Raw genomic sequence first — 25,683 nt, forward strand, 5'->3', positions numbered from 1 at the left:
GCGCCGGCTTGACGCAAACGGACGCCGACGTCATGACGCCACGTTCCTTAAGATTCTTCCCGGGTTCGGGAGGGTCACGTGGGACAGTTTTCGCGCGAAAACTAGTTGTTGCTGGAGAAGCAGGGAGGCGCTGCGATGGCGGTGAGCGCGCGGGGCCCGCGGGCCTGCCCTGTGGTGGGCGCGGGAGGAGCGTGGGCGCGGCGGCCGGCGGGTGGTCTCTGCCAGGCACCGCCGGGGCGCGGGTGGTCCCCGCGGCCTGGACCTCCGCGCGACGGGGGCGCGGCGGGCGGGCGGTGTAGCGCGCGCGGGAGCAAGGGTGCGGGGGCTACCCGCTAAGAGTTCTCTCGCCCCCGCCCCGTCCGCGATCGGCTCTCCGGAGGAGGTTGGCCCCCTGGGCTCTGGCATGGAGCTGATTCTCTCCTTTCCTGCCGTCTTGCGGGGTCTGCCAAGCCGGCGGGCCCCGCGCGGCTTGAGTCCTCCGGGTGACGCCTCCTCCGCCGCAGTCACCTGGGAGCGCTGGGCTTCCTAAGCCGAGCCCTGCCCGCCCGGGTATTCTCTTTATTCGCTCCGCGCATACTTGTTGGATGCTCTCTTTATGCCCGGCGCTGGGTGAACGCAGGACAGACGAGTCCTGCATCTTCATGCATTTCTTACTGTAACATTTTTTTCGCCTTTGTCTTGTTTACTGTCTGTCCGCTCCACCAGTCTGTAAGTTCCAGACCTCTTACGTTTTGGTCGCTTTTGTATCCCGTGTCCTGTCACAGTGCCTGGCACACTGGGTGCTCAAACGGGTGGGAATGCGTGTTTACAGGGGAGGAATAGACGATAAGCAGGTAAATAAACAAATGATGTACTCTTAGTGATTTCTCATGGACAAAACTGGGTAATGTGAGTGACAGAGCGTTTGAGGAAGTGTAATTTGGGCTGGTCCCCATGTGCTGAGAAGCCGCTGGCTCAGAGAGCTCAGAGGAGAGCATTCCAGGCAGAGGGGATAGCAAGTGCACTCTTGAGGCTGGAAGGGGTTCAGAGTGTTGGAGGACAGGGTCACTGTGGAGAGGGGGACCTTGTGGGTGGGGAGGGCCACAGGACAGGAAGCGAAGTCAGCCCTCACCTGTTCCATCTCTTGCAGGAATCGTCCGAGTCCTTCACCACGGCGTCCAGCCCGGCCCGCCGGCGGCGTAGCAATGATCCTCTCACCTCCAGCCCTGGGCGAAGCTCCCGCCGCACTGATGCCCTGACCTCCAGTCCTGGCCGTGACCTTCCTCCCTTTGAGGATGAGTCGGAGGGGCTGCTAGGCACAGAGGGGCCCCTGGAGGAAGAGGAAGAGGATGGAGAGGAGCTTATTGGAGATGGCATGGAGAGGTATTTTCGTTCAAGGCCCTGCACTCAACAGATAGTTTGCAGGGAGCCCGCTGTGTGTCTGGCAACGTTGTTTTGGGTGCTGAGGAAGCAAATGAATCAGAACATCCTTGTGTTGAGCATCTTGGTCCAGGTTCTGGGGGGAGACAGGTTCATGGAGCCACAACATAAGTTTGTGTAACTTGCTGTATCTAACTTAGACTAGACCTTGTGGCCTGGGTAAGGCCTAACTGCATGAGATGTGCACCCCAGGGGATAGCACAGGGTCCCTAATCTGGAGGAAAGGGGCACTTCAGAGATGCCAGCTGGAAAGGACAGGAAGCAGACAGCCAAGTGTTTTTCTGTAACTTCAAAGAAACAGTTGGGGGAGGGGTGATTAATCAAGATTTAGATTCAATCCAGCAAACATTTGTTGTGCCTAATCTGTAGCAGGCCCCGCGTTAGATGCTTTCATACGAACACATATTAGAGGTTATCGAGGCTTGATGCTAAGATAGTGGAGTCAGCTCTGCAAGGTAGCAAGGTTAGATTTCTACTGCGGCGTCACCCTGTATTTACTACCGGGATGTGGTAGCTACCTTCCTAGTGGAATTGTGAGAACGCCCAGGAGCATTTCTTTCCTCTGACTCGGGGTTCCAGACTTGGTGTGTATGAGAGGACATACAGGCTATCTTACAGACCAGGGGGTGTGCCCTTTGTGAGCCATCACAAGGACTTTCATCTGGACCCTCTGGGTCTTTGCTTTCAGCACAGCCACCCCAGGTGATGAGACTGGGTGCACAGTGCGTGCCGGACTGGAAGGAAGGAGGAGGCTGGAAAAACCAGCCCTGGCCGCAGGGTCCCCGTTGTGCGCTGTGGAGTTGTTGAGGCAGCGTGCCCCTCCCTGTCAGCCACCGTCTGTCTCCGCTCCTCTCTGCTTCTCTCCCCCCTTCAGAGGAGGAAGGCCCTTTGCAGGGGCCTCTGGACAGACGCGTCTGAGGGCTCGCTGGGCCCAGTTAGGTTTTGTTCTTTTTTTTTTTTTTTAAAGATTCGCACCTGAGCTAACAACTGTTGCCAATCTTTTCTTTTTTCTGCTTTATCTCCCCAAACCGTCGCCCCCCCCCCCGTACACAGTTGTATGTTGTATATCTTAGTTGCAGGTCCTTCTAGTTGTGGAATATGGGATGCCGCCTCAATGTGGCCTGACGAGCGGTGCCATGTCCGTGCCCAGGATCCGAACCCTGGGCTGCCGCAGCGGAGCGCGCGAACTTAACCACTCGGCCAGGGAGCCGGCCCCGGTTTTGTTCTTTTTTAAGAACAACTTTATTAAGCTGAAATTTGTATATTATAAAACGCACATCGTGTAAGAATACAATTCAGTGCTTTCTAGTAAATTTCCTGAGTTGCACAACCATCATCACAGTCCAGTTTAGACATTTTTATCATCCCAATAAGATTTCTTGTGCTTGTTTGCAGTTGATTTCTATTCCCATCCCAGCCCCTAGGCATCCAATAATCTACTTTCTGTCATTTTAGATTTGCCCGTTCTGGCGATTTCATGTAGATGGAACCTATACAATGTGGCTGTTTTCGACAGGCTCCTTTCACTTAGTGTGGTTTTCACGGTCCTTCCGTGTTGTTACATGTATCATTACTTCGATCCTTTTTGTGGCTCAATAATATTCCATTGTATGGACAGACCATTTTTATCTATTCATAAGTTGGTGGACATTTTGTTCTTTGCACTTTTTGGCTGTTATGAGTGATGTTGCCATGCAGTTTTTGTGTGAACATATGTTTTCACTTCTCATGAACAGATCCCTGGGAATGGAATTGCTGGATCATATGGTAACTCTGTTTAATCTTTTGAGGAACTGCCAGAATGTTTTCCAAATCAGCTGCACCGTTTTACATTCCCACAAGTGGTGCATGAGGATTCCAGTTTCTCCACGTTCTTACCAACACCTGTTACTTTCTGGGTTTTGATAATAGCCGTCCTCACGGGTGTGGGATGGTGTCTCATTGGGTTTGATTTGCATTTCTCTACTGATTAATGGCGTGGAGCATCTTTTCACATGTGTATTGGCCATTTGTGTATCTTTTAGGATATGTCTATTCAGGTCCTTTCCCATTTTATAATTGGGTTGCTGACTTTTTATTATTGAGTTGTAAGAGTTTATTTATTGTAGATACAAGTCCTTTATCAGAGAGGTGATTTGCAAGTATTTTCTCAGTTTGTGGCTCATCTTTGTTTTAGTGGAGTTTCTCTTGAGGCACAGAAGTTTTTAATTTTGATGAAGTCAAATTTATCAATTTTTTTAAATAAACCCATTAGAATTTTGCTGAGGGCATTTCATGTGACTTAAAATTCTTTTCTTCCCCCAGTTTTATTGAAATAGAATTGACATACAGCACCGTATAAGTTTAAGGTGCACAGCATAATGATTTGACTTACACATATTGTGACAGGATTGCCAGAGTAAGTTTAGTTAACATCCATTATCTCGTATAAATAGAAAAAAAAGAAAAAAATATGTTTTCCTTATGATGAGAACTCAGGATTACTCTCCTAACAGCTTTCTTGTATATCCGACAGCAGTGTTATTTATCTGTAGTCATCACGTACAGTACATCCCGAGTACGTATTTCTCTTATAGCTGGAACTTTGTACCTTTTGACCCCTTCATCCAGTGCCCCCTTCTCCGACCCCCTGCCTCTGGTAACCACAAATCTGATCTCTTTTTCTATGAGTTTGGTTTTTTTGTTCTTTAGATTCCACATATAATTGAGATCATACAGTGTTTGTCTTTCTCTGACTTACCTCACTTAGCATAATGCCCTCGAGGCCCTTCCATGTTGTACCAAATGGCAGGAGTTCCTTATTTTTTTTCGCTGAATAATATTCCATTGGATGTGTATCCACAACTTCTTTATCCATCCATCTGTCCGTCAGTGGAGAGTTAGGTAGTGTCCATGTCTTGGCTGTTGCGAATAATGCTGCTGTGATCGTGGGGTGTGGGTGTCTCTTCAACGTGGTGTTTTCATTTTCTTCAGATATATTCCCAGAAGTGGAATTGCTGGATCTGACTTAAAATTCTTGAACAGTCACATACCTTTTTCCTGAGAACATTGAGAATTCAGAACTGGATCCACCCAGAAATGTATTGCTTTAGGTTCTGTTTCTGGTATCAGCAGTGTAAGATTATTCGTTCTGAGAATATAGTTGGAAAGAGTTTACTGCAAAAAAAAAAAATCATACTAATAGTAGTAGTAGAGTTCCCATCATCACTGCTTACCCTGAACAAAGGGTGAGCTCGGGAGAATGGTCTAGGGAAGGCAGTGCGGCGTCAGGGAAAGGCCGTGTGGTTTGTGGGGGTCCGCACTTTGACACCTGGCTCTTCTGGGTGACCACTGGCAAAAATCCCATCCCCCCAACCCTCGGTTTCCTCGTCCTTCAGTCAGAGCACTGATGTCTGCCTCCCAGTTGCTCTCAGTGGGTCCCTTGTTAAGACGTCATTCCCCTTCAGATATCTGGTAGATGACGTTGTGGAAAAGAGTCCTTGGAGGTCTTGGAGGAGCTGAGAGGGTGGAGCCAGTGGGCGGGCATTTCAGAGAGGCTGTTGGGCTGATGTGTGCAGAGGACCTTCCCAGGGCCTCCGGGGGTTTGAGGCGGCGCTGTCTCCCGGAGAGGCTGCGGGGAGACGTCCTGCCCTGTCGGGGAGCTGGGCTTGGCTCTCTGAAGGCCATCCTGCCTGAAGGTTTCGTGGTTCCTCAATTCCTCCGTCTTCCTGGTTGTTCAGAGCTGTCTGGAGAGCCCCTCCCTGCTTTTTTTATTGTGGAAAAATACACATAATATAAAATTTGCCATCTTAACCATCTTTAAGTCACTTGTATTAAGTGCAGTCACACTGTTGGGTGACGATCCCCACCTTCCAGCTCCAGAACTTTTTGATCTGCCCAAACTGAGTCATGCGGTGTTTGTCCTCTTGTGACCGGTTTATTTAACTGAGCAGTGTCCTCAAGTTTCACCCGTGTTGTAGCATGAGTGAGACCCGCCTTCCTTTTGAGGACTGGGTAATATTCCATTGTCTATTGTGCGAATAGACCACCCTTGATTTATCCATTGGAGATCTATTTTGAGCCTTTTGTATTTCCTGCCTGGACACTGCAGGCCTGCCTAGGCTGGGGCTCCTGAGCCTTCTGGAGCAGGCCCAGTGCCTGGGTAGGGTTTTTTGGGTACTAACAGGGTTTGTTTGGGGGCTCTCTCAGGGACTACCGTGCCATCCCAGAGCTGGACACCTACGAGGCCGAGGGAATGGCCCTGGATGACGAGGACGTAGAGGAGCTGACAGCCAGTCAGAGAGAGGCGGCAGAGCGGGTGATGCGGCAGCGCGACCGGGAGGCTGGCCGGGGCCTAGGCCGCATGCGGCGGGGTCTCCTGTATGGTAGGTTGAGATGTCTGCGTCCTCAAGGCGCTGGTCCTGGCTTCCGGAGCCTTGGGGAGCTGGGAAGGAGGAGGGCTGGGGCAGGCGATAGAAGGTGCTGGCGAGACTTCACTCGAGGGCATCCCTTGGCCCCCAGACAGCGATGAAGAGGACGAGGAGCGCCCCGCCCGGAAGCGCCGCCAGGTGGAGCGGGCCACGGAGGAAGGCGAGGAGGACGAGGAGATGATCGAGAGCATCGAGAACCTGGAGGACCTCAAGGGCCACTCTGTGCGTGAGTGGGTGAGCATGGCAGGACCCCGGCTGGAGATCCACCACCGCTTCAAGAACTTCCTGCGCACCCACGTGGACGGCCACGGCCACAACGTCTTCAAGGAGCGCATCAGCGACATGTGCAAAGGTGCAGCCTCTGCAGGCCCCCTGCCCCTTAGCCCACCTTGCATGGCCCCCTGCAGGTTGTTTGTTTTGGCCTTGTAACGGCACATTCAGCAGAAGCGTGAGGTGCAGGGAATACCAAGTGAGTTGCCTATAGCCAGACAGGAGCTAGGACCTGAAGCCTGAGATGCCCGTCTTCCAGACAAATGCAGAAAGTATTGAGTGTGCTGGGATGCTTCAGCGCACTGTCCAGGGAGCACCTTGGGACCACAGAAGTGCTTTTTGTCAGATTTTGTATAAGAATCTGGATTACTACTTTGATCAGAAAGTAGCACAATTGCGTGTGACAGGAATGGATTTTAAAGGGGGCATGCAAATTGTGATTTCCTGCAGTCCCCTCCGTTCCCTTTGTCTTAGTTTTGACGCAGTTGACTTGTAGGTTTCCTTCTTGACCCTTGGGGAGTTGGCAGCCCTGCTCCCCAAGGCCCTCTACGTCATGTTCCTGCACTTGATTCCCCCAGTGTGCTTTGTGACATCCCTGTTTTACCGACTGGGAAGTCGAGGGTCGGTATGTCACTTACCTAAATCACGTAGCTAAAGCACATAGACCTAGAAGGGAGAGCTGGGCTTTCCGGCTCAAAGTCAAGGATTTGAGTGGGCAGGCTGCCTCCAACAGGGAGACAGAAATTGCCTCCTTTGGCCCCAGCCGGGCTTAATGCTTAGCGTCCCTGCCCACCTCACCTGCCTCTAGAGAACCGTGAGAGCCTGGTGGTGAACTATGAGGACCTGGCAGCCAGGGAGCACGTCCTGGCCTATTTCCTGCCAGAGGCGCCGGCAGAGCTGCTGCAGATCTTCGATGAGGCTGCCCTGGAGGTTGTGCTGGCCATGTACCCCAAGTATGACCGCATCGCCAGCCGCATCCACGTGCGCATCTCCCACCTGCCTCTGGTGGAGGAGCTGCGCTCGCTGAGGTGAGCTGAGGGCAGGGCAAGGGCCGAGCGTCTGGGTGCACAGCACCTCGTGGCTCAGGTGTCACCCTGGAGAGCTTCGACAGGGCAGTGGTGGTGTGGGGAGGCTGGCTGCAGCCAAGGAGAGCCCTCACCCCGTGAGCTCGGGCTTGCACAAGGCTGCCATGCAATGGATCTGGTTGTGGTTGGGCCGCAGATTTGGGGATCTCATGTTGGAACCCCCTCACGTGTACCCCTGGCCTCTCTGGAGGGCATGGGTTGAGCGTCCGGGCTCCAGGCCTCTGAGAAGCCCTCTTCTCTCCACAGGCAGCTGCACCTGAACCAGTTGATCCGCACCAGCGGGGTGGTGACCAGCTGCACAGGCGTCCTGCCCCAGCTCAGCATGGTCAAGTACAACTGCAACAAGTGTAGCTTTGTGCTGGGGCCTTTCTGTCAGTCCCAGAACCAGGAGGTGAAGCCGGGCTCCTGTCCCGAGTGCCAGTCAGCTGGCCCCTTTGAAGTCAACATGGAAGAGGTGAGAGGGCACGCGGCGCCTGCCGCCGGCTGTCCTTCCTGTCTCACGGCCTCCCGGGCACACAGGGCCTCGGGCCTCTCAGGCTATTGGAAGACCAGCGTGGGCAGCCACAGGAAGCGTGATGGAGTTGCACGTTGGCCACACTTGGGGGTGACCGGGTCTGTGTGGCCAGCCTGTTTAGTTTGGCACACACCATGTTTTCAAGAATTCAAGCCAATATTTAAAAAATCAGATGATTTTGTTTAAAACATCAAAGTTTATGGCCTCTCTTGAAAAATGGCAAGATCTGGCAAAACTGGGTCTGCTTCTTGCCGAGTGACCCCTCTTTGCAAGGCACCTGCCCTGCAGTCCGTCCCTCCCACGGGTGCCAGCAGCCCCCTCGAGACTCCTGACATGTCTGCTCCCTGCCTCTCTGAGGGCCTTTTGCTGGGGCCCCTGGGTTGTCACCTCCCTAGGCACCGTTGTGCCCCATTCAGGAGACGCCGCCAAAGGCTCTGGGCCTTCAGACCTCAGGCTTGTCGCGTGTGCCTCATCTGTACAGTGCGGGCATCCTGACCCCTGTGGGGGATGCCCAAACCCTCTTTTCTTTCTTGCTGCCGTGCGTGTCGGCTGCTAGCTTCTCGCTGCTCCGAGCTTCTGGGAAGTGCCTAGCTGTAGCCACCTTCCAGGAAATGCCTGTGAGGGCACGTTTGTAGCGGCCCACGGCCACAGATAGATGTGTTTAAAAGTTCCAGTGTGTCTTGCCTTGGAGAGGGACAGCCACAGGCTGGACGTCGCTGAGCCTGTGCCTTTTGCCCAGAGTCTTCCCTCCCTGCCCAGCATCCCTCCTTCACAGATTCCGGCTGCACCAAAGTTCTCTTGCACGAGAGCAGAGGAGCAGGCTCTGCTTCTAGGGAACCATCTTCATCATGCCATGTAAGGCAGGTCCTATTATCGACCCCATTTGCCATTGAAGAAACTGGCTGGGTCAGTGAGCCAGGAAGTAGCCCAAATGATTAGAACAAAGGTATCTGACGCAGGGCGTGTGCTTAACTGCTGATTTATGTGGTTTCTTTTCTAGACAGTGAGTGAGATAAGCGACATTAAATTGCACAGCATGATGCTGGCACGTGATGGTTGACGAGAGCTCACACTTATTTTGCATTGCTGTTTTTTGCTCATTGGTTTAAATACTGTGTGTGTGTGGCTTGGTTTAAGCCTCCTGTGAGGTTGCATCTGCAGTATTAGCATCCCCATTCTGCAGAGAAGGCACAGAGGGAGTCACTTGCCTGAGACCACACAGCTTAAGCCACAGAGCCAGGCTTTGAACCCAGGCAGCCTTCCTCCAGCGTCTGTACACATGAGGGCTCAGTTATACGGCTGTCGAGCAGCAAGGAGGCATCCAGAAGGGTGGTGGCAGGAGCAGGGACCACCCACTGATGTGGTGGTCACAGTGGGCTCACTCCTGCTGTCATTGGCTCTCCATTTTCTAGTTAGTAGACAGGAATAATAATAATACTGCCTGCCCTCCTTCCTCACAGAGCCGAGGTCAAGGTCAGGTGGCGTAATAAGTCAGTGCTAGAGGAGAGCAAAGTCTTTGCCACGCAGGGATGGGCCCCTGTGACCGTCTGTTTGTCTCATAGACCATCTATCAGAACTACCAGCGCATCCGCATTCAGGAGAGTCCCGGGAAAGTGGCGGCCGGCCGGCTGCCCCGCTCCAAGGATGCCATCCTCCTTGCCGATCTGGTGGACAGCTGCAAGCCAGGAGATGAGATCGTGAGTGGGTCAGGAGCGGGCCGGGAGGGAGCTGAGCCACTAAGGAAGTGAGGGTGCACATTCGTGGTGGGAGAGGGCTGATGGTAGTGGGGGTCAGCAGAGATGGGTTCTTGAGTCACTGGGCGGAGAGCTTACTCTCCTGTCATGGGTTGGCCAATTGGAATGTTGGGTTTCGGAGCAGTTTTACTCAGTTTCTCATTTTGGTGTCTGTGGCTTGGAGGACTTGGAGGAGAAGAAATTGGCTGAAGTCAGTGTGGAGGTGGCCCCAGCTCCCACTTCTACTCCGAGGGCTGGCCCTTCTGACCACGTGGTCTGTCCACTCTCCCCAGGAGCTGACTGGCATCTATCACAACAACTACGACGGCTCCCTCAACACTGCCAATGGCTTCCCCGTCTTTGCCACTGTCATCTTAGCCAACCATGTGGCCAAGAAGGACAACAAGGTTGCTGTGGGGGAACTGACTGACGAAGATGTGAAGATGATCATCAGCCTTTCCAAGGACCAGCAGATCGGGGAGAAGGCAGGTGGAGCTGTGGGCGGGCTGCCCTGCTCTGTGAGGAGCAGGGGCTCGCTGGGGCTGGGGGCACCCAGGCTCACTGTCGTGCCGCGCCTCCTCCTTGCTGCCCCTGGAACCTCAGTTTTGATTCCTAGGTCTTGGAAACTGTGCTCCTTTCTTATTGTTTTAGTTCCCTGCGTGAGCTCAGTAAACTTGCCTTGATGCTCCAGGGGAAGAAGATAAACGTTGGCGTTGGGGGTCTGCCCCTCTGAGCCTTTGTCCGCACCTGGTCAGGATAGGACTGTGGTGCAGAGGCCTCAGATCACGTCAAGCCCGGGCTCAAAATTGAAAAGGAGGCAGAGCGGTGGGATAAGTGGTCTCTCGTGGGTGTTCCCTGGTGTCAGCCTCCTTCCTACCAAGAGTCATTTCTCCAGGGAGAACACAGCCTCAACGTGGTTTTGTTTTTTGTATGTAGATGTTTTTACTGAAGGTTGGGGAGATGTGGCTTGGCGTTGCAGACACAGAAATAACAACTAGCATGTTAAATTTCTATTATGAAAGTCCTCTGCCGTTTCTACTGCCAGGTACCGCCCAACCCCCAGGTCGCTGAGTGCCCTTCTCAAGGTCGCGGTTCTCCTCCTGTCCTTTTTCTTCCTGTCACCTCAGCTCTCCCTTCTGTTCGGTTTTCAGTGCAGATCAGCACAGCGCTCTCTTCAGCCTCTGCTCTTCTCATTCGGAAGAGCTCGCCCTGGGCTCAGGTGAATCAGCTCAGGGTCGAGCTGGCCGCTCAGGGAGTGGGATCCTTTCCTTTGTGCTCTGTAAGCTCCCTGAGGGCAGGGCCCAGTTGGATGTGCTCACCTGTCACCTCTGTCACGGCTGTCTGCCTTCATCTGCCAAGATCTGGGGTTCCCACCTGAGAGGCGGGTGTCCCAGCCTCGGGAGGACGAGGACTTCGGTTCCGCCAGCACACGCTCAGTCCTTGAGTATCTTCTAGGGCCGTGTTCTGGGATCCTGGGGGAGTCAGACACAATCCTTCCTATCAGTGGCCTCATATTTTATTGGGGTTCCTGATAATAAGAAACAGGGTCTTCTCATGAAGCTAGTAATGGGAGGAAAGCTTTGATCAGTGACCTTTGCTGCCCCGCTCTTCAGTGCTTACCTCTCCCGGAGGAAAACCAGTGCTGATGTGAGGGACGCGTTTTCAGAATCAGCAGAGTGTTTGAGCCAGTGTCTCGGGACTCAGCTCTGCCTGTGTCCTGTGCTCGCGTCAGCTTGTCTGCACGTGCACCTGATGTACCAAAAGAACAGAGTCCTTCCAGAACTCTCCTAGTGCCCTCTTTCTCCTGCTGTGACTTCTAGCCCCTGACCTCCCACTCTGCCGATTGAGGAGACTAGAAAACCTAGAGGTGAGAGTGTAGTGGACACAGCACGTCTGGACTGTAAACAAGGCATTGGACGAGGCTGTCCTGTGTGTGCCTTGTGCCCCAGACTTCCAGGGCTGCTCGTAGTTGCCCAGGCATGGAAGGCTCTGCCTCTCTGCCGTGCCTTGATACCTGCCATTCCTGTCTGCCCCGAGAGCCCTTCTCCCTTCTTGTATGCTAGCTGACTTCCCCAGGCACACGTGCCCATAGCCTGGTCCTGATGCTCACTTCAATTCGCCTTCTGCATGCGTACACAGTGACCCCCCTCGGGTTGGAGAGGATGACTTCTAAGGCAAAGTCCTTTAGAAGGATCTAGAGGAGATCCTTCCAGAGAGGCCGACATCTCTACATGACGCCTCCCTGAGCCCCATGGGGAAAGGGGGCTGGATGAGATCAGGTAGGGAGGGTTGATCTGTACCGCCTCATCTCTTCAGTCCACTGTTAGGGCGGATATTTTTGTCAGTAACTTGGACAGAGACAGAAGGAACACTCGGCAATTCTGGGGACAAACTGAAGGGATGACGGGCAAGATCCAAAAAGGATCAGGCTCACTTGAACTCTCTAGGCCAGGGTTTGCAGACAGGTGGCCCATGACTCCCTCCGGCCTGCTGACGAGTTTTGTTCAGTTGGTACGTGGTTCTGTTTTTTCTTTGTTGTTTCTTTTTATTTTTGTTGGTATTTATTTTTATCATCCTTTAGGAATCAGGAGATTTCACATAAAAACCAGCATGCCTGGGCTTTTGACAACCCAGGTGTCCATCAGTGCTTGGTCTGTGTATCTGCAGCGACTCCTGACTGGGGCTGAGCGACGGCATCCCCTGCAGCTGGGACACGCTCCCTCCAGTTTGTCCATCTACCCACTGCCCACTGCTGTCTTCTCTCCAGCCTCATTAACTCAAGTTTGTGACCCTGCCTGCCTTTTGTGGGCATTTGATTTTGTGGGCCCGCCACTGACAGGGTGAAATATTCAAGGGATCAATGCCTTGCCTAACAGTTCGGTTTTCAAGAACTAACAGGAGAATCATGCAGTCTGAAGCCAGGCTTCCTGGGTTGAATTTGGGCCTAAATCCCCAATAGGATCAGATGACCTGCCCGCCTGCGAGGATGAGGTGATGATGGATAGTGTTGCTCTTGGAGTTGTCACAGAGGTTGAACACCTGATGCGTGGCGTGCGCGGCAGCCCGCTGTCGTCGTTACAGTTGTTAGAAAAGTCAGTCTGTGGAGAAATTGGGGGCAGGAGCTCCTCCATTGGGCGTTTCCCACCTGTTGTCTGCCTGCAGTAGCCATGCAGCTGGGGGATTGTCACGGGTGGGCGTTCTGAGGGTGGATGGGGTCAGTGCACATAGAAATTTTTTTTTTTTTTTTTTGAGGAAGATTAGCCCTGAGCTAACTACTGCCAGTTCTCTTTTTTGCTGAGGAAGCCTGGCCCTGAGCTAACATCTGTGCCCATCTTCCTCTATTTTATGTGTGGGACGCCTACCACAGCATGGCGTGCCAAGCGGTGCCATGTCCGCACCCGGGATCCGAACCGGCGAACCCCCGGCCACCGAGAAGCTGAACGTGCGAACTTAACTGCTGTGCCACCGGGCCGGCCCCAAGAGTTTTTTTTTTTATTGCAGTAACATTGGTTTATACTGTTGTCTAAATTTGAGGCGTACATTGTTATGTTTTGAATTCTGTGTAGATTACATCGTGCTGACCACCCAAAGACTAATTACGATCCATCAGCAAGCACACGTGCCTCATCACCCCTTTCGGCCTCCTGCCTCTCCCCTTCCCATCTGGTAACCACCAATCCAGTCTCTGTCTCTCTCTGCTTGTTTGTTCTTGTTTTTGTCTTCTCTCTATGAGTGAGACTATACGGTATTTGACTTTCTCCCTCTGACTTATTTCGCTTAGCATAGTAGCCTCAAATTCCATCCATGCTGTCACAAATGGCTGGATTTCATCATTTGCTATGGCTGAGTAGTAGTCCATTGTGTATATATACCGCATGTTCTTTATCCATTAATCCCTTGATGGGCCCTAGGTTGCTTCCAAGTCTTGGCTACTGTGAATAATGCTGTGATGAACATAGGGGTGCATGTATCTTTACACACTCATGTTTTCATATTCTTCAGATAAATACCCAGCAGTGGAATAGCTGGATCATATTGTAGTTCTGTTCTTAATTTTTTGAGGAATCTCCATACTGCTGTCCATAGTGGCTGCACCAGGTTGCACTCCCACCAGCAGTATATGAGGGTTCCCTTCTTGCCACGTCCTCTCCAACATTTGTTTCCTGTCTTGTTAATTGTAGCCGTTCTGACGGGAGTGAGGTGATACCTCGTAGTTTTGATTTGCATTTCCCTAATAGTGATGTTGAACATCTGTTCATGTGCCTCTTGGCCATCTGTATATCTTCTTTGGAAAAATGTTCAGCTCTTTTGCCCATTTTTTAATTGTGTTGTTAGTTTTGTTGTCGTTGACATCTATGAGTTCTTTGTATATTTTGGATATTAACTCCTTATGAGATACGTGGTTTGCAAATATCTTCTCCCAATTGTTAGGTTGTCTTTTTGTTTTGTTGATGGTTCCCTTTGCTGTGCAGAAGCTTTTTAGTTTGATATAGTCCCATTTGTTTATTTTTTTTCTACTGTTTCCCTTGCCCAGTCAGACATGGTACTTGAAAATATGCTGCTAAGACTGATGTTGAAGTGTGTGCTGCCTATGTTTTCTTCTAGAAGTTTCATGGTCTCAGGTCTTACATTGAATTCCTTGATCCATTTTGAGTTAATTTTTGTGTACAGTGTAAGATCATGGTCAATCTTCATTCTTTTGCATGTGGCTGTCCAGTTTTCCCAGCACCATTTATTGAAGAGACTTTCCTTTCTCCATTGTATGTTCTTAGCTCCTTTGTCAAAGATTAGCTTTGCATAAATGTGTGGTTTTATTTCTGCGCTCTCAATTCCATTCAATTGATTTGTGTGTGTGCTTTTTGCCAGTACCGTGCTGTTTTCATCACTATGACTTTGTAGTATATTTTGAAATCAGGTTGTGATGCCTCCAGCTTGGTTCTTTTTTCTCAGGATTCCTTTGGTTATTCGGGGTCTTTTGTTGCTCCATATGAATTTTAGAATTCTCTGTTCTATTTCTGTGAACAATGTCATTGGGACTTTGCTGGGGGTGGCGTTGAATCTGTAGATTGCTTTAGGGAGTGTGAACATTTTCACATAGAGAGTTAGAGTGTGAGCTTCTGCTTGTGAGGATGAGTGAGATCATTCATGGGAGCCCCGGGTCATGGCCTGACAGGTACCCTTCCTACTGGACGTTAAGCTGGCCATTACTCTTGGACTAACTGGGTCAGCGACAGCACAGTGAGCGCCAGGGCCTCACATGGTTGCTCCCTTGCCCCCCAGTCCCTTGGGGAGGCCGGCCTGGACGTCCTCCTGGACACAGTGCTTGGTTTGCAGGGGAGGAGCTGAGCCTGGGGAAGCTGCCTTACGTAGCAGGCAGGAAGCGGGCCTGCCGCTTTTGGTCCTAGGGAGACATTGCCTCATCCTGTAAGACTGCTCGCTACAAAAGCAGCCCTGAGAAACAGTCTGGGTGAAGAGGCCAGGGCCTGGCCAGCCTGCACACCCACAAGGTGTAGGGAGGGCGGGAGGTCCGTGGACGGTTGTCTCCCAGCACAGACAGGGTTTAATGAAAGAATCATGGGGCTGGCCCTGTGGCCGAGTGGTTAAGTTCTCGCGCTCTGCTCCCTCTCCGCAGTTACCCCAGTGGGGGATGCGTTTGTGAGTTGATTTGGTTGTTGTGAGTCCATGGGGCGCCCTAGCACAAGGCCTGGCCCACGTGTTAATACTTTTTATTACAGAATGTTTCAGACACCCACGTGGAATGGTGTGATGTGCCTACATATACCCTTCCCTGCTCCCACAGTGGCTGGGCTGTGGCCAGTCCAGTGTCCTCTGTGCTTCCACCCACTCCCCTCCACTGCTCTGAAGCACACTCCAGACTTGGTACCTCGTCTGTAACGATATCAGTGTGCATGTCTACAAGGCTCTCTGTACCAGCCTGCCCACAGTACCACAGCCACACTCGAAGTAATTCGCAATTCCTTACCATCAGCTGTTGGGTTTGTGCGCACGTTTCCCTGATCATCTTAGTATTTTTAAACAGTTTCTTGGAGTCAGTATCCAGATAAGGCCTCCACGCTGTGACTGGTTGATCTCTTTTTGTTTTTTTAAAGATTGGCACCTGAGCTAACATCTGTTGCTAATCTTTTTTTTCTGCTTCCTCTCCTCCTCAAAGCCCCCTAGTACATAGTTGTATATTCTAGTTGTGGGTCCTTCTAGTTGTGGCATGTGGGACGCCACCTCAGCATGGCTTGATGAGCGGTGCCCTGTCCACGCCCAGGATCTGAACCAGCAAAACCCTGGGCCCCCAAAGCAGAGCACGCGAACTTAACCACTCGGCCCTGGGGTCGGCCCATATCTGTCTCTTGAGCCTCGTAATCTTTAGCTCTCCTCTCCTTTCCATCTCTTCTTTGTTGCTTGCAATTTTTTTTTATTGAGTTAAAGATAGGTTACAATCTTGTGAAATTTCAGTTGTACATTATTGTCTGTCAGTCGTGTTGTAGGTGCACCCCTTCACCCTTTGTGCCCACCCCCGACCCCACCTTTCCCCTGGTAGCCACTAATCTGTTCTCTTTGTCCACATGTTTAAATTCCTCATATGAGTGGAGTCATACAGAGATGTCCTTCTCTATCTGGCTTATTTCACTTAACATAATTCCCTCAAGGTCCATCCATGCTGCTTCAAATGGGACGATTTTGTTCTTTTTTATGGCTGAGTAGTATTCCATTATATATATATACCACATCTTCTTTATCCATTCGTCTGTTGCTGGGCACTTAGGTTGCTTCCATGTCTTGGCTATTGTAAATAATGCTGCAATGAACATTGGGGTGCATAGGACTTTTGGAATTGCTGACTTCAAGCTCTTTGGATAGATACCCAGTAGTGGAATGGCTGGATCGTATGATAGTTCTATTTTTAATTTTTTGAGGAATCTCCATTCTGTTTTCCAGAGTGGCTGTACCAGTTTGCATTCCCACCAGCAGTGTATGAGGGTTCCTTTTTCTCCACAACCTCTCCAACATTTGTTACTATTAGTTTTAGATATTTTTGTCATTCTAATGGGCGTAAGGTGATATCTTAGTGTAGTTTTGATTTGCATTTCCCTGATGATCAGCGATGATGAGCATCTTTTCATGTGCCTATTGGCCATCTGTATATCTTCTTTGGAGAAATGTCTGTTCATGTCTCCTGCCCATTTTTTCATCGGGTTGTTTGATTTTTTGCTGTTGAGTTGTGAGAGTTCTTTATATATTATGGATATTAAGCCTTTGTCAGATATATGACTTGCAAATATTTTTTCCCAGTTAGTGGGTTGTTTTTTGTTTCAATCCTGTTTTCATTTGCCTTGAAGAAGCTCTTTAGTCTGATAAAGTCCCATTTGTTTATTCTTTCTATTGTTTCCCTTCTCTGAGAAGACATGGTGTGGGAAAAGATCCTTTTAATACTGATGTCAAAGAGTGTACTGCCTACGTTTTCTTCTAGAAGCCTTATGGTTTCAGGTCTCAGCTTTAGGTCTTTGATCCATTTTGAGTTTATTTTGGTGAATGGTGAAAAAGAATGGTCAATTTTCATTCTTTTACATATGGCTTTCCAGTTTTCCCAGCACCACTTGTTGAAGAGACTTTCTTTTCTCCATTGTATGCCCTCAGCTCCTTTGTCGAAGATTAGCTGTCCATAGATATGTGGTTTTATTTCTGGGCTTTCAATTCTGTTCCATTGATCTGTCCACCTGTTTTTGTACCAGTACCTTGCTGTTTTCATTACTGTAGCTTTGTAGTATGTTTTGAAGTCAGGGGTTGTGAGGCCTCCCGTTTTGTTCTTTTTTCTCAGGATTGCTTTAGCCATTTGGGGTCTTTTGTTGCCCCATATGAATTTTAGGATTCTTTGTTCTAATTCTGTAAAGAATGTCATTGGCATTCTGATTGGGATGGTGTTGAATCTGTAGATTGCTTAGGTAGAACGGACATTTTAACTATGTTTATTCTTCCAATCCATGTACATGGAATGTCTTTCCATCTCCTTATGTCGTCGTCCAATTCTCTCAGAAAGGCCTTGTAATTTTCATTATATAGGTCCTTCACTTCCTTAGTTAAATTCACCCCGAGGTATTTTATTCTTTTTGTTGCGATTGTGAATGGTATTGTGTTCTTGAGTTCTTTTTCTGTTAGTTCGTTATTAGAATATAGAAATGCTGCTGATTTATGCAAATTGATTTTATACCCTGCAACTTTGCTGTAGTTTGTTTCTTGCAATTTTTTGTGGAACAAACTGTCCTGTTGAGTTTCCCACAGTCTGGATGTTGCTGATTACGTCCTTGTTGAGTGTCTTCCTCTGGCACCTGTTTCTGTAAATTGGCATTCGGATAGGGAGGCTTAGGCTGGCTTGCGTTTGATTTTTTTTTCTTTCTTTTTGGTGGGGGTCACGGCAGAGGTGGGCTGTAGCAGGAGACACGCCACGTCGCGTCGCGTCGCCTCTGTGATGTGAGCTGCCATTGATGATCCTGAGCTGAGTCTGTTCATTCACTAGGGGTTGCAAGATGACCATCTGACCATCTTCTAATGCCAAAGCCTTCATTTCTTCGGTGGAACGCTGCTTTATAGAGAAGCTTCTCTTTGTTAACTGTTTGAGCACCCCTGAGTAGAGCTCCTATAGGAAATCCATGATAATGCTGCTTGATTATTTTCTTGTATTTACCAGTTTTCAAAATAATGAGCAGCTCACCTTCTGAGGTGACCACTGAATGTCATTACACTCGATGGACTTAGGCATCCCTGAGGTTTCAGCGCTGCGGTTACCATCTGGGTGGCCCCCAGAGTGCCCATTCTTTGCCAATGTGAAGCTGCTCATGTTGGCTCCTCTTCACATGACCAGCCATCTCTGAAAACTTTCGCGCTGCTTTCTAGTACAAGGCATTGCAGGCTCCTCTTGCACATTTCCTGCCCCAGACCTGGAATTGGCTATTTCTTCAAAAAGCCCCATGGGAACTAGGATTTCCTTTCAGTGGGAGATAGTGTTTGATACATCGGCTTGTAGAGGCCATGGGCCAGGACCGCTGTTAGCCTTTCAGTGCTGCAGTGCCTCTTTTTGCCTGGGTTCGCAGTAAATTTTAGGGCCCAGGAAAGAACCAGCAAATGTGTAATGTGGAAACTGACCTCTGCTCCTAGCATATTACATAAGATAATGCCAGGAGGCATTTCTGGCACGGTGTCCTTGGTACCCGCATCATTTCCAGAAGCACCTGCTCGTCACACTGCCCTCTGGTGGCTGTGGAGAGTGGCCTTGCACAGGATAAACTGCCAGCTCCCAGCCCCCATTCTAAGAATTAGATTCCTCCTGTCTTCACGCTCCCAGGGAACCCAGAGGGAGCAACTCTGCCGCTGGCTGGTGGTGCAGGCAGAACAGCAGATCCAGCCCCATGCAGCTGTGCCTCCCTCACCACTTTCAGTCTTGATTTTCCTGATTCAGTGTCCCCTGCCCGCAGGGGCCTGGTGCTATCCAAGCCGCCTTGGCCAGACCTGTAAGCAGGGAAGTATGTGGGTGCAGAGGGCAGAGAGGCTGTGCAGAGTAGAAGCATGCCTGCCCCTGTGCGCCACGGGTGCGGGCTGCTTCCAGCCAGCAGGACATTCTTTGATGGCCCTGGTTTGATCTTTAAAATTCACGCACATTTTGGGAGATTCTCCCTCTTTCTCTCTCTGTCTCACTCACCCACAGAAACAGAGAAATGTTTCAGTGACTCACCAGTTGAAATGACTTCTTGGTGGACATATCTCCCAGACGATCCATATTTGTCATGCTTCTCTGTCACAGCTGGGCCAGGAGCCAGGCTTGTGTAAGCACCTCCCTTGGAGCTCACGCTCCCCTGAATTAGGTGGTGGTATCTCTCTTTTCCATTGGGGGAAACCAAGGCTCAGGAAGGCTGCAGAGCCCAAGTGAGGCGTCTTCCTGTGTTTGTGTTGTCGAAGCCCACGGTCTACCCACACGTGGCGCTGTCTCCTGGGCCCGCGTCTTGTCTCCTTTCTGCTCTTGGTCTGTGACCTTGGGGGAGTCCTTTGAAATATGACAAAATAAAAGGGTTCAGCAAAGGTTCTGTTAAGCTCTAACATGCTGTGATTCTCAGGAAGAGCCAACCAATTACAAGGCCCAGAGTCAGAGGGCAGGGCCTGTGGAGCTGTGTCAGTGTGGAGCGGGTGCTTTGGGGCTGAGATGTCCCGGGTCCCTGAGTTGGAGCATGTGGGTGACCTGCTGCGTGCACTCAGGTTGGTCCAGACTCGAGAGCAGAGGGCCCTGTTCCCATTGGCTCTTCTGCCTTCTTTCAGATCTTTGCCAGTATTGCTCCTTCCATCTATGGGCACGAAGACATCAAGAGAGGCCTGGCGCTGGCTCTGTTTGGAGGGGAGCCCAAAAACCCAGGTGAGCAGTGCGCCACCCACCTTTCCTCTGCAGCAGCCTCAGCAGGGGCCAGCGTTCCAGGTGTCAGACAAGGCAGGACCCTGCGTTTAAAGCCCAGACGCCTGGGGGGAAGAACGTGTTAGCACAGGGCCGGACTCCGTGTGGCTCGCTCATCGTGGGGAGAGCCCAGCTCACGGCCGTGGCGTCTTGGGTGGTGTTAACTATAAAAATAGTACACGAATATGTATTCATGTTACATTTTCTTCTTAAGTTGTTCAAAGTCACAGAAAGGCTAGAGTCCCCGTTGACCACCCTTTCTAATCCTAGTTGCCTCCCAGTCACCAGGTGATGGGTAGGCTAGCAGACTGTGTGGCCGTTCACACAGACTTACTTGTGTACTTGTACAGAAAACTCAGGGATTCCTGTACCTCTGTATACGTGACCATACATAAAAAGTCCAGCCTGTTTTTTCTCACTCGTTAGCATGTCTCGGGCATGTTTTCTCATTGGCGCATACGAACAAGTCTGTTCTTTGAGTCACAGTATCAGGGTCCGTGTGGCGTAGTGTATCTTGCTCTCCTAGTTGGAGAACGTGTACATTGTTCCTAGTTTTTACGTTTACAAAGAACACCTTTATGCACACCACTGTGTATACCCGTCTCTCTGGGTTTAGTGCTCAGAAGTGGGATTGCTGGTCCTAGGGTATCACATCCCTTTCTAGAAAGAATATTCCTTTGCCCTTCGTAATAAGCAGGCTGAGAAATTGGGGATAATCCGGCTGCGTCCTGTATCCCTCACCTCCTTTTTGCCCCACTGCCTCTGCTCCCATCCCTGCCTCCTCCAGGTGGCAAGCACAAGGTGCGAGGTGACATCAACGTCCTCTTGTGTGGAGATCCTGGCACAGCCAAGTCTCAGTTCCTCAAGTATATTGAGAAAGTGTCCAGCCGAGCCATTTTCACCACTGGCCAGGGGGCTTCGGCTGTGGGCCTCACAGCATATGTCCAGCGGCACCCCGTCAGCAGGGAGTGGACCTTAGAGGCTGGAGCCCTGGTCCTGGCTGACCGAGGGGTGTGTCTCATCGATGAATTTGACAAGGTGGGTCCCTGGGCCGCGTAGCTGTTGGGATTCCGGGTGTGAAGGCTTAGCCCTCCGTGGGAGAACGAGTGGTAAGGGGAGCGCAGGGACCTCATCTCAGAGTGCTAGGGGCAGAGTCACGCATTTGAATCTCTTGCAGATGAACGACCAGGACAGAACGAGTATCCACGAGGCCATGGAGCAGCAGAGCATCTCTATCTCAAAGGCCGGCATCGTCACCTCCCTGCAGGCCCGCTGCACCGTCATTGCCGCAGCCAACCCCATAGGTACAGTGGGCACGATGGCCAGCAAGGTTTCAGGGCCTGCCAAAAGGAGACAGACCGAGAGAGGCCCTGCCTTCAGGAATCAGGAGCCCACGGCGCCCCTCGCCAGGCACAGATCTGAAGAAGGAATTGAGCAACAGAAAGCGTTCCTGTCTTCTGCATTTCTTGCCAGAGGCGGGAGTGGAAGTGTGACTTGGGACACTTGGGTTTTTCGTTGAGCCGTTTTTGAGAACCACCCTTGGTGCTGTTCTCAGAGACATGGGAGAAGAATCTAGTGCACTAAGTTGAGGTGGCATTGGTGTTGGTCCCCCAGCAAGTGGTTAGAGAGCCCAGGCATTCTCGTCCATCGCATTCTTGGTTTTTCCCTGCTGGCGACAGTTCAGCCTTCTGCCTAAAGGTTGTTTCAGGCAATTCGTCAGAGGAAAGCCCTTGTCTTGTCCAGAATGCCTGACAGCGGGCACTGAGTTTCCGTCTGCTGCGTTCTCTTCCAAAGTCATCTTCCCCTTCTGTCACTGAAGCAACTTGGGGTTAGAAAGCACTTTCCATGGTTAGGAAGAAGAGGGGATCTGGGGGGAGCATGGGCCCTGATGACGAGGTGCCTTTGTGTTACAGGAGGCCGCTATGACCCCTCGCTGACCTTCTCAGAAAACGTAGACCTCACAGAGCCCATCATTTCTCGCTTCGATGTCCTGTGTGTGGTGAGGGACACGGTGGACCCAGTCCAGGTACACAACCCCGTGTCCTTGGTTCTATGTAGTAGGTTCCAGGGACCTTGAGTGAGGCTTGGGCCTGTGGTGTGCCAGGCATGGGGAACAGGGCTCTGCATGCACCATGGTGTGGTTTCCACTGTTCTTCTCTGTCTAGAAGTTGTCCTTGATTTCCTTTTCCTTCACTGGCCCCTCCGCAGCCGTGCACCCAGCATAGTCCACACTGAGTCCACTGCTCCTTGCCACCTGCTCTAACCGAGGTATTGCTGTGTTGGGTCACTGGTCTCCTGGCTTCCACTCTCTCCCGTTTAGACCTTCTCCAGTTAGAAGGCAGACCATCTTGAAGGAGTAAGTCAGGTCGTTCCTCTCCTTAAAAACCTGCTGGCAGCTTTCCACTGTAACTAGCAGAGAATCCACCATCCCAGCCGTGGCTGCCAGCCCCATGAGCTCGGTCCTCAGCCCGCCTCCTTCTTGCTCCCTTCACTCATCCACACTGCCTCTCTCTCAGATGCCAGGCCTCGGGCTTCAGTCGTGCTCTTTCCTTTTCCTGGCACGCTGTTCTCCAAGTTGTCACGTGTCTGAGGCACGCTGGCAGCCTCAGCTGGAAGAGTCTCCTTGGGCCCTCGACCCCACCGCCCTACACCTCTTCTTAGCATGTGTTACTTTTGACATTTCCTTTTAACCGCCGTCCCTCTCCTCTCCCCTCGCTGGGGGGCCTCTGTGAGGGCCGTCAGGATCACCAGTGTCTCTAGGCACACGGCAGGAGTGGGGTGTGTGTTGTTGAGACAAGGTCGACTTCTGGTGTGGACAGCTTTCACTTCCAGTGCGCTGACTTGCTCCCAGCCAGGTCACCAGACCCACCCTGCCCCCTGCCCTCTCCCTTCTTAGGATGAGATGCTGGCCCGTTTTGTGGTCGGCAGCCACGTCAGACACCACCCCAGCAACAAGGAGGAGGAGGGGCTGGGTGGTGGCACCCCGGAGCCTGCCATGCCCAACACATACGGCGTGGAGCCCCTGCCGCAGGAGGTCCTGAAGAAGTACATCATCTACGCCAAGGAGAAGGTGCACCCAAAGCTCAACCAGATGGACCAGGACAAGGTGGCCAAGATGTATAGTGACCTGAGGAAGGAGTCCATGGTGAGGGCGCAGCGTGGCGCACGGAGGGCAGGGCAGGGCGCCGAGGGGGAGGCATCTGCGTAGTCAGTTAATCCAGAAAGTGGGAGAGCAGGAAGGCCTTAGGAAAAATGAAACTCACGCACTGTTTTGTTTTAGATGGAATTGAAATGTGCGCGCACTTGCTTTTCTGGGTCTTGGGTCAGTGTCTTTTGATTGTTGGCCACTGATTAAGTTCCATGTTGACTTTGCATAAGTTTCACCCAAATGAACACGTGGTCTGAACTAGTTTTGGTTCTTTCATAGGAGAGCAAGACTTTAAAGGCAGCTTGCAAGCAGTTGGAATGCAGAATTCTTGTAGATTGGTCCATCTCTCCTGACATGAACACAGCAACTTTTTTTCTTCTACCTTTTAACTTTATCAAGTCTTTTCAGGGCATTCAACTTACTTTTCGTAGAAACAGCTTTGTTTTCTCAGTTATGTTGCACTGGATTATGCGATGCTTAGTACTCGACAGTAACAAGCTCAGCTGGCCACAGATATAATGGATTCTGGGGTGCATATGAGTGAGCTGATGGGAGCAGAATGTGCAGGCATGATAGTGGCAGGCATATGCATTGGGCACCGTCACACTTTCAGAAGGAAGGGAAAGCGTGTGTTCGCTGGTGGCTCTGTTGAGCACTTCTGCTGTGGGACTGTTAGATGAGCCCTGGGGACGGGCCGCTGGCAGGGCCGCTTCTCCGTTTTTCTTGCATCTCTCCTGCCTGAGAAGACCTGACACTGTCCTCCTCCTCAGGCCACAGGCAGCATCCCCATCACCGTGCGGCACATCGAGTCCATGATCCGCATGGCAGAGGCCCACGCGCGCATCCACCTGCGGGACTACGTGATAGAAGATGACGTCAACATGGCCATCCGCGTCATGCTGGAGAGCTTCATCGACACGCAGAAGTTCAGCGTCATGCGCAGCATGCGGAAGGTGGGTGTGAGCCGAGGCGCAGGGACCTGTTGGAGCACAGCCTGAAGGGCCAGCTCGGCACAGGAGGCCAAGGATGGGCATCTCGAGGCTCAGGCCTGGACCCTGGGCTTTGCCTGCTGCAGTGGCTCCCTGGTCGGGGGGAAGGGAGCGTGGTCGGCGTGGGGACTGGTCAGCCTGCACGCACTCTAAGGGGCCTGGTAGGGAGGGGTGTTGACCTTGGCTTTTCTCTCACGCAGACTTTCTCCCGCTACCTTTCATTTCGCCGTGACAACAACGAGCTGTTGCTCTTCATACTGAAGCAGTTAGTGGCAGAGCAGGTGACATATCAACGCAACCGCTTTGGGGCCCAGCAGGACACTATTGAAGTGCCTGAGAAGGACCTGGTGGACAAGGTATGGGCACCGAGGGGAAGGGAGAGCAGGATTTGCTTCCTGGGGGCTGTCAGTCATCTCTGGGGGGAAGAAGTCCTTGCTCTGTCATTAAGTGGATGGGCCTTGGATGAGAGTCACTTATTGGGTGTCTAACATACTGAGCACCATTCCATGCACCTAAATCTTGGGAGCAGCCAAACAAGATAGTCCTGTTGTTGCCGTTCATACTACAGAGGAGATAGGCACAGGGTCACCCAGTAGCTTGTCCAAGTTCACAGGCAGCTGGCGAAGCGAAGATTTCAAGTCCTACATTTAGCTCCAGACCCTCTCTGAGTCAGCCTCTGACCCTTTACTCTTTCACCCTGTAAGGGAGATGTAACTCTCGCCCTGCCTGCGACGCGCGGCCTCAGGAAGCGCGCTGTGGGCCTGCCGGAGCTCCTTCTCACGGCTCACTCGATGTCCCTCCTCTTAGGCTCGTCAGATCAACATCCACAGCCTCTCCGCTTTCTATGACAGTGAGCTCTTTAGGATGAACAAGTTCAGCCATGACCTGAAACGCAAGATGATCCTGCAGCAGTTCTGAACATCCACAGTAGCGCCCTGGGGTGCTGGCTGGGAAGTCACACCAAGCGCTCGCTTCCCTCTGTGTTTCCTGGACTCGAAGCCGAAGCCCTGAGCAACCCAGGGTGGTGGGGCTGGGGCTTGCTGCTGCCCCGCTGACTTCCCCGCGGCTCTGCCTGGGACTGATGGTGCTGATTTCTTGCGCTTCACTTTCTGCTTCTCTCTCTGTCTGGGGTGGGCATGCTTTGCCAGTGTTTCTTTTTCAACAGCCCAGCAGCCCATCACATCCAGGAGATCTACCTGCACTTAGTTCCTTGGATTAGAGTCACTTGTGTTCAGGACGCCCATGGTCTGTTTCAGGTGACTGAGCACATAAGGGGCTTATAAGGACTGTTGCCCTCTTGGCGTGAGTTCTGTGTCCTGGCCGCTCCTGCCACATTGGCTGAAGAGCGAGTTCAGGTTATTTGTAGTGTTTTTCTGAACTGTGTCATGCACGTTTTCTCTACACTGTCGACAGAAGAGAGCACAGCCTGTCAGCATAGCCCCTTTGCACTCTGTCATGGCACAGCGGGCTTGGCTTCCCCTGGGTGGGAGGGGTCAGAGAGGTTGATATGGTAATGATGTGGTAATGAGGACTGTCCCCTAGCCAGGACTGTAGCACCAATGCCATGTTAATCTGTTCTCCTACCTAGCCGTTTCCCCATCCTCATTGTACATTCAATTTTTGTTTCTGTAGTTTTAATTTTTAATAAAATAAATTCTAAATACTGGCA

The 25,683-nt window shown here is 51.4% G+C and overlaps 1 protein-coding gene across 1 annotated transcript; it reads left to right on the forward strand.

The window, feature by feature from the left end:
• On the forward strand, positions 1–25,683 carry MCM2 (minichromosome maintenance complex component 2). The gene is made up of 16 exons (XM_001488780.6): positions 1–141; positions 1,130–1,362; positions 5,608–5,783; positions 5,920–6,180; positions 6,907–7,126; positions 7,430–7,637; positions 9,260–9,394; positions 9,724–9,915; positions 19,748–19,841; positions 20,665–20,915; positions 21,055–21,181; positions 21,791–21,903; positions 22,774–23,022; positions 23,796–23,978; positions 24,215–24,370; positions 24,822–25,683. The coding sequence occupies exons 1-16, from the start codon at positions 136–138 to the stop codon at positions 24,930–24,932; spliced, it is 2,715 nt and encodes a 904-aa protein (XP_001488830.3). The 5' UTR covers positions 1–135; the 3' UTR covers positions 24,933–25,683.

Source organism: Equus caballus, chromosome 16 (genome assembly GCF_041296265.1).
Source record: "Equus caballus isolate H_3958 breed thoroughbred chromosome 16, TB-T2T, whole genome shotgun sequence".
Classification (NCBI taxonomy): domain Eukaryota; kingdom Metazoa; phylum Chordata; class Mammalia; order Perissodactyla; family Equidae; genus Equus; species Equus caballus.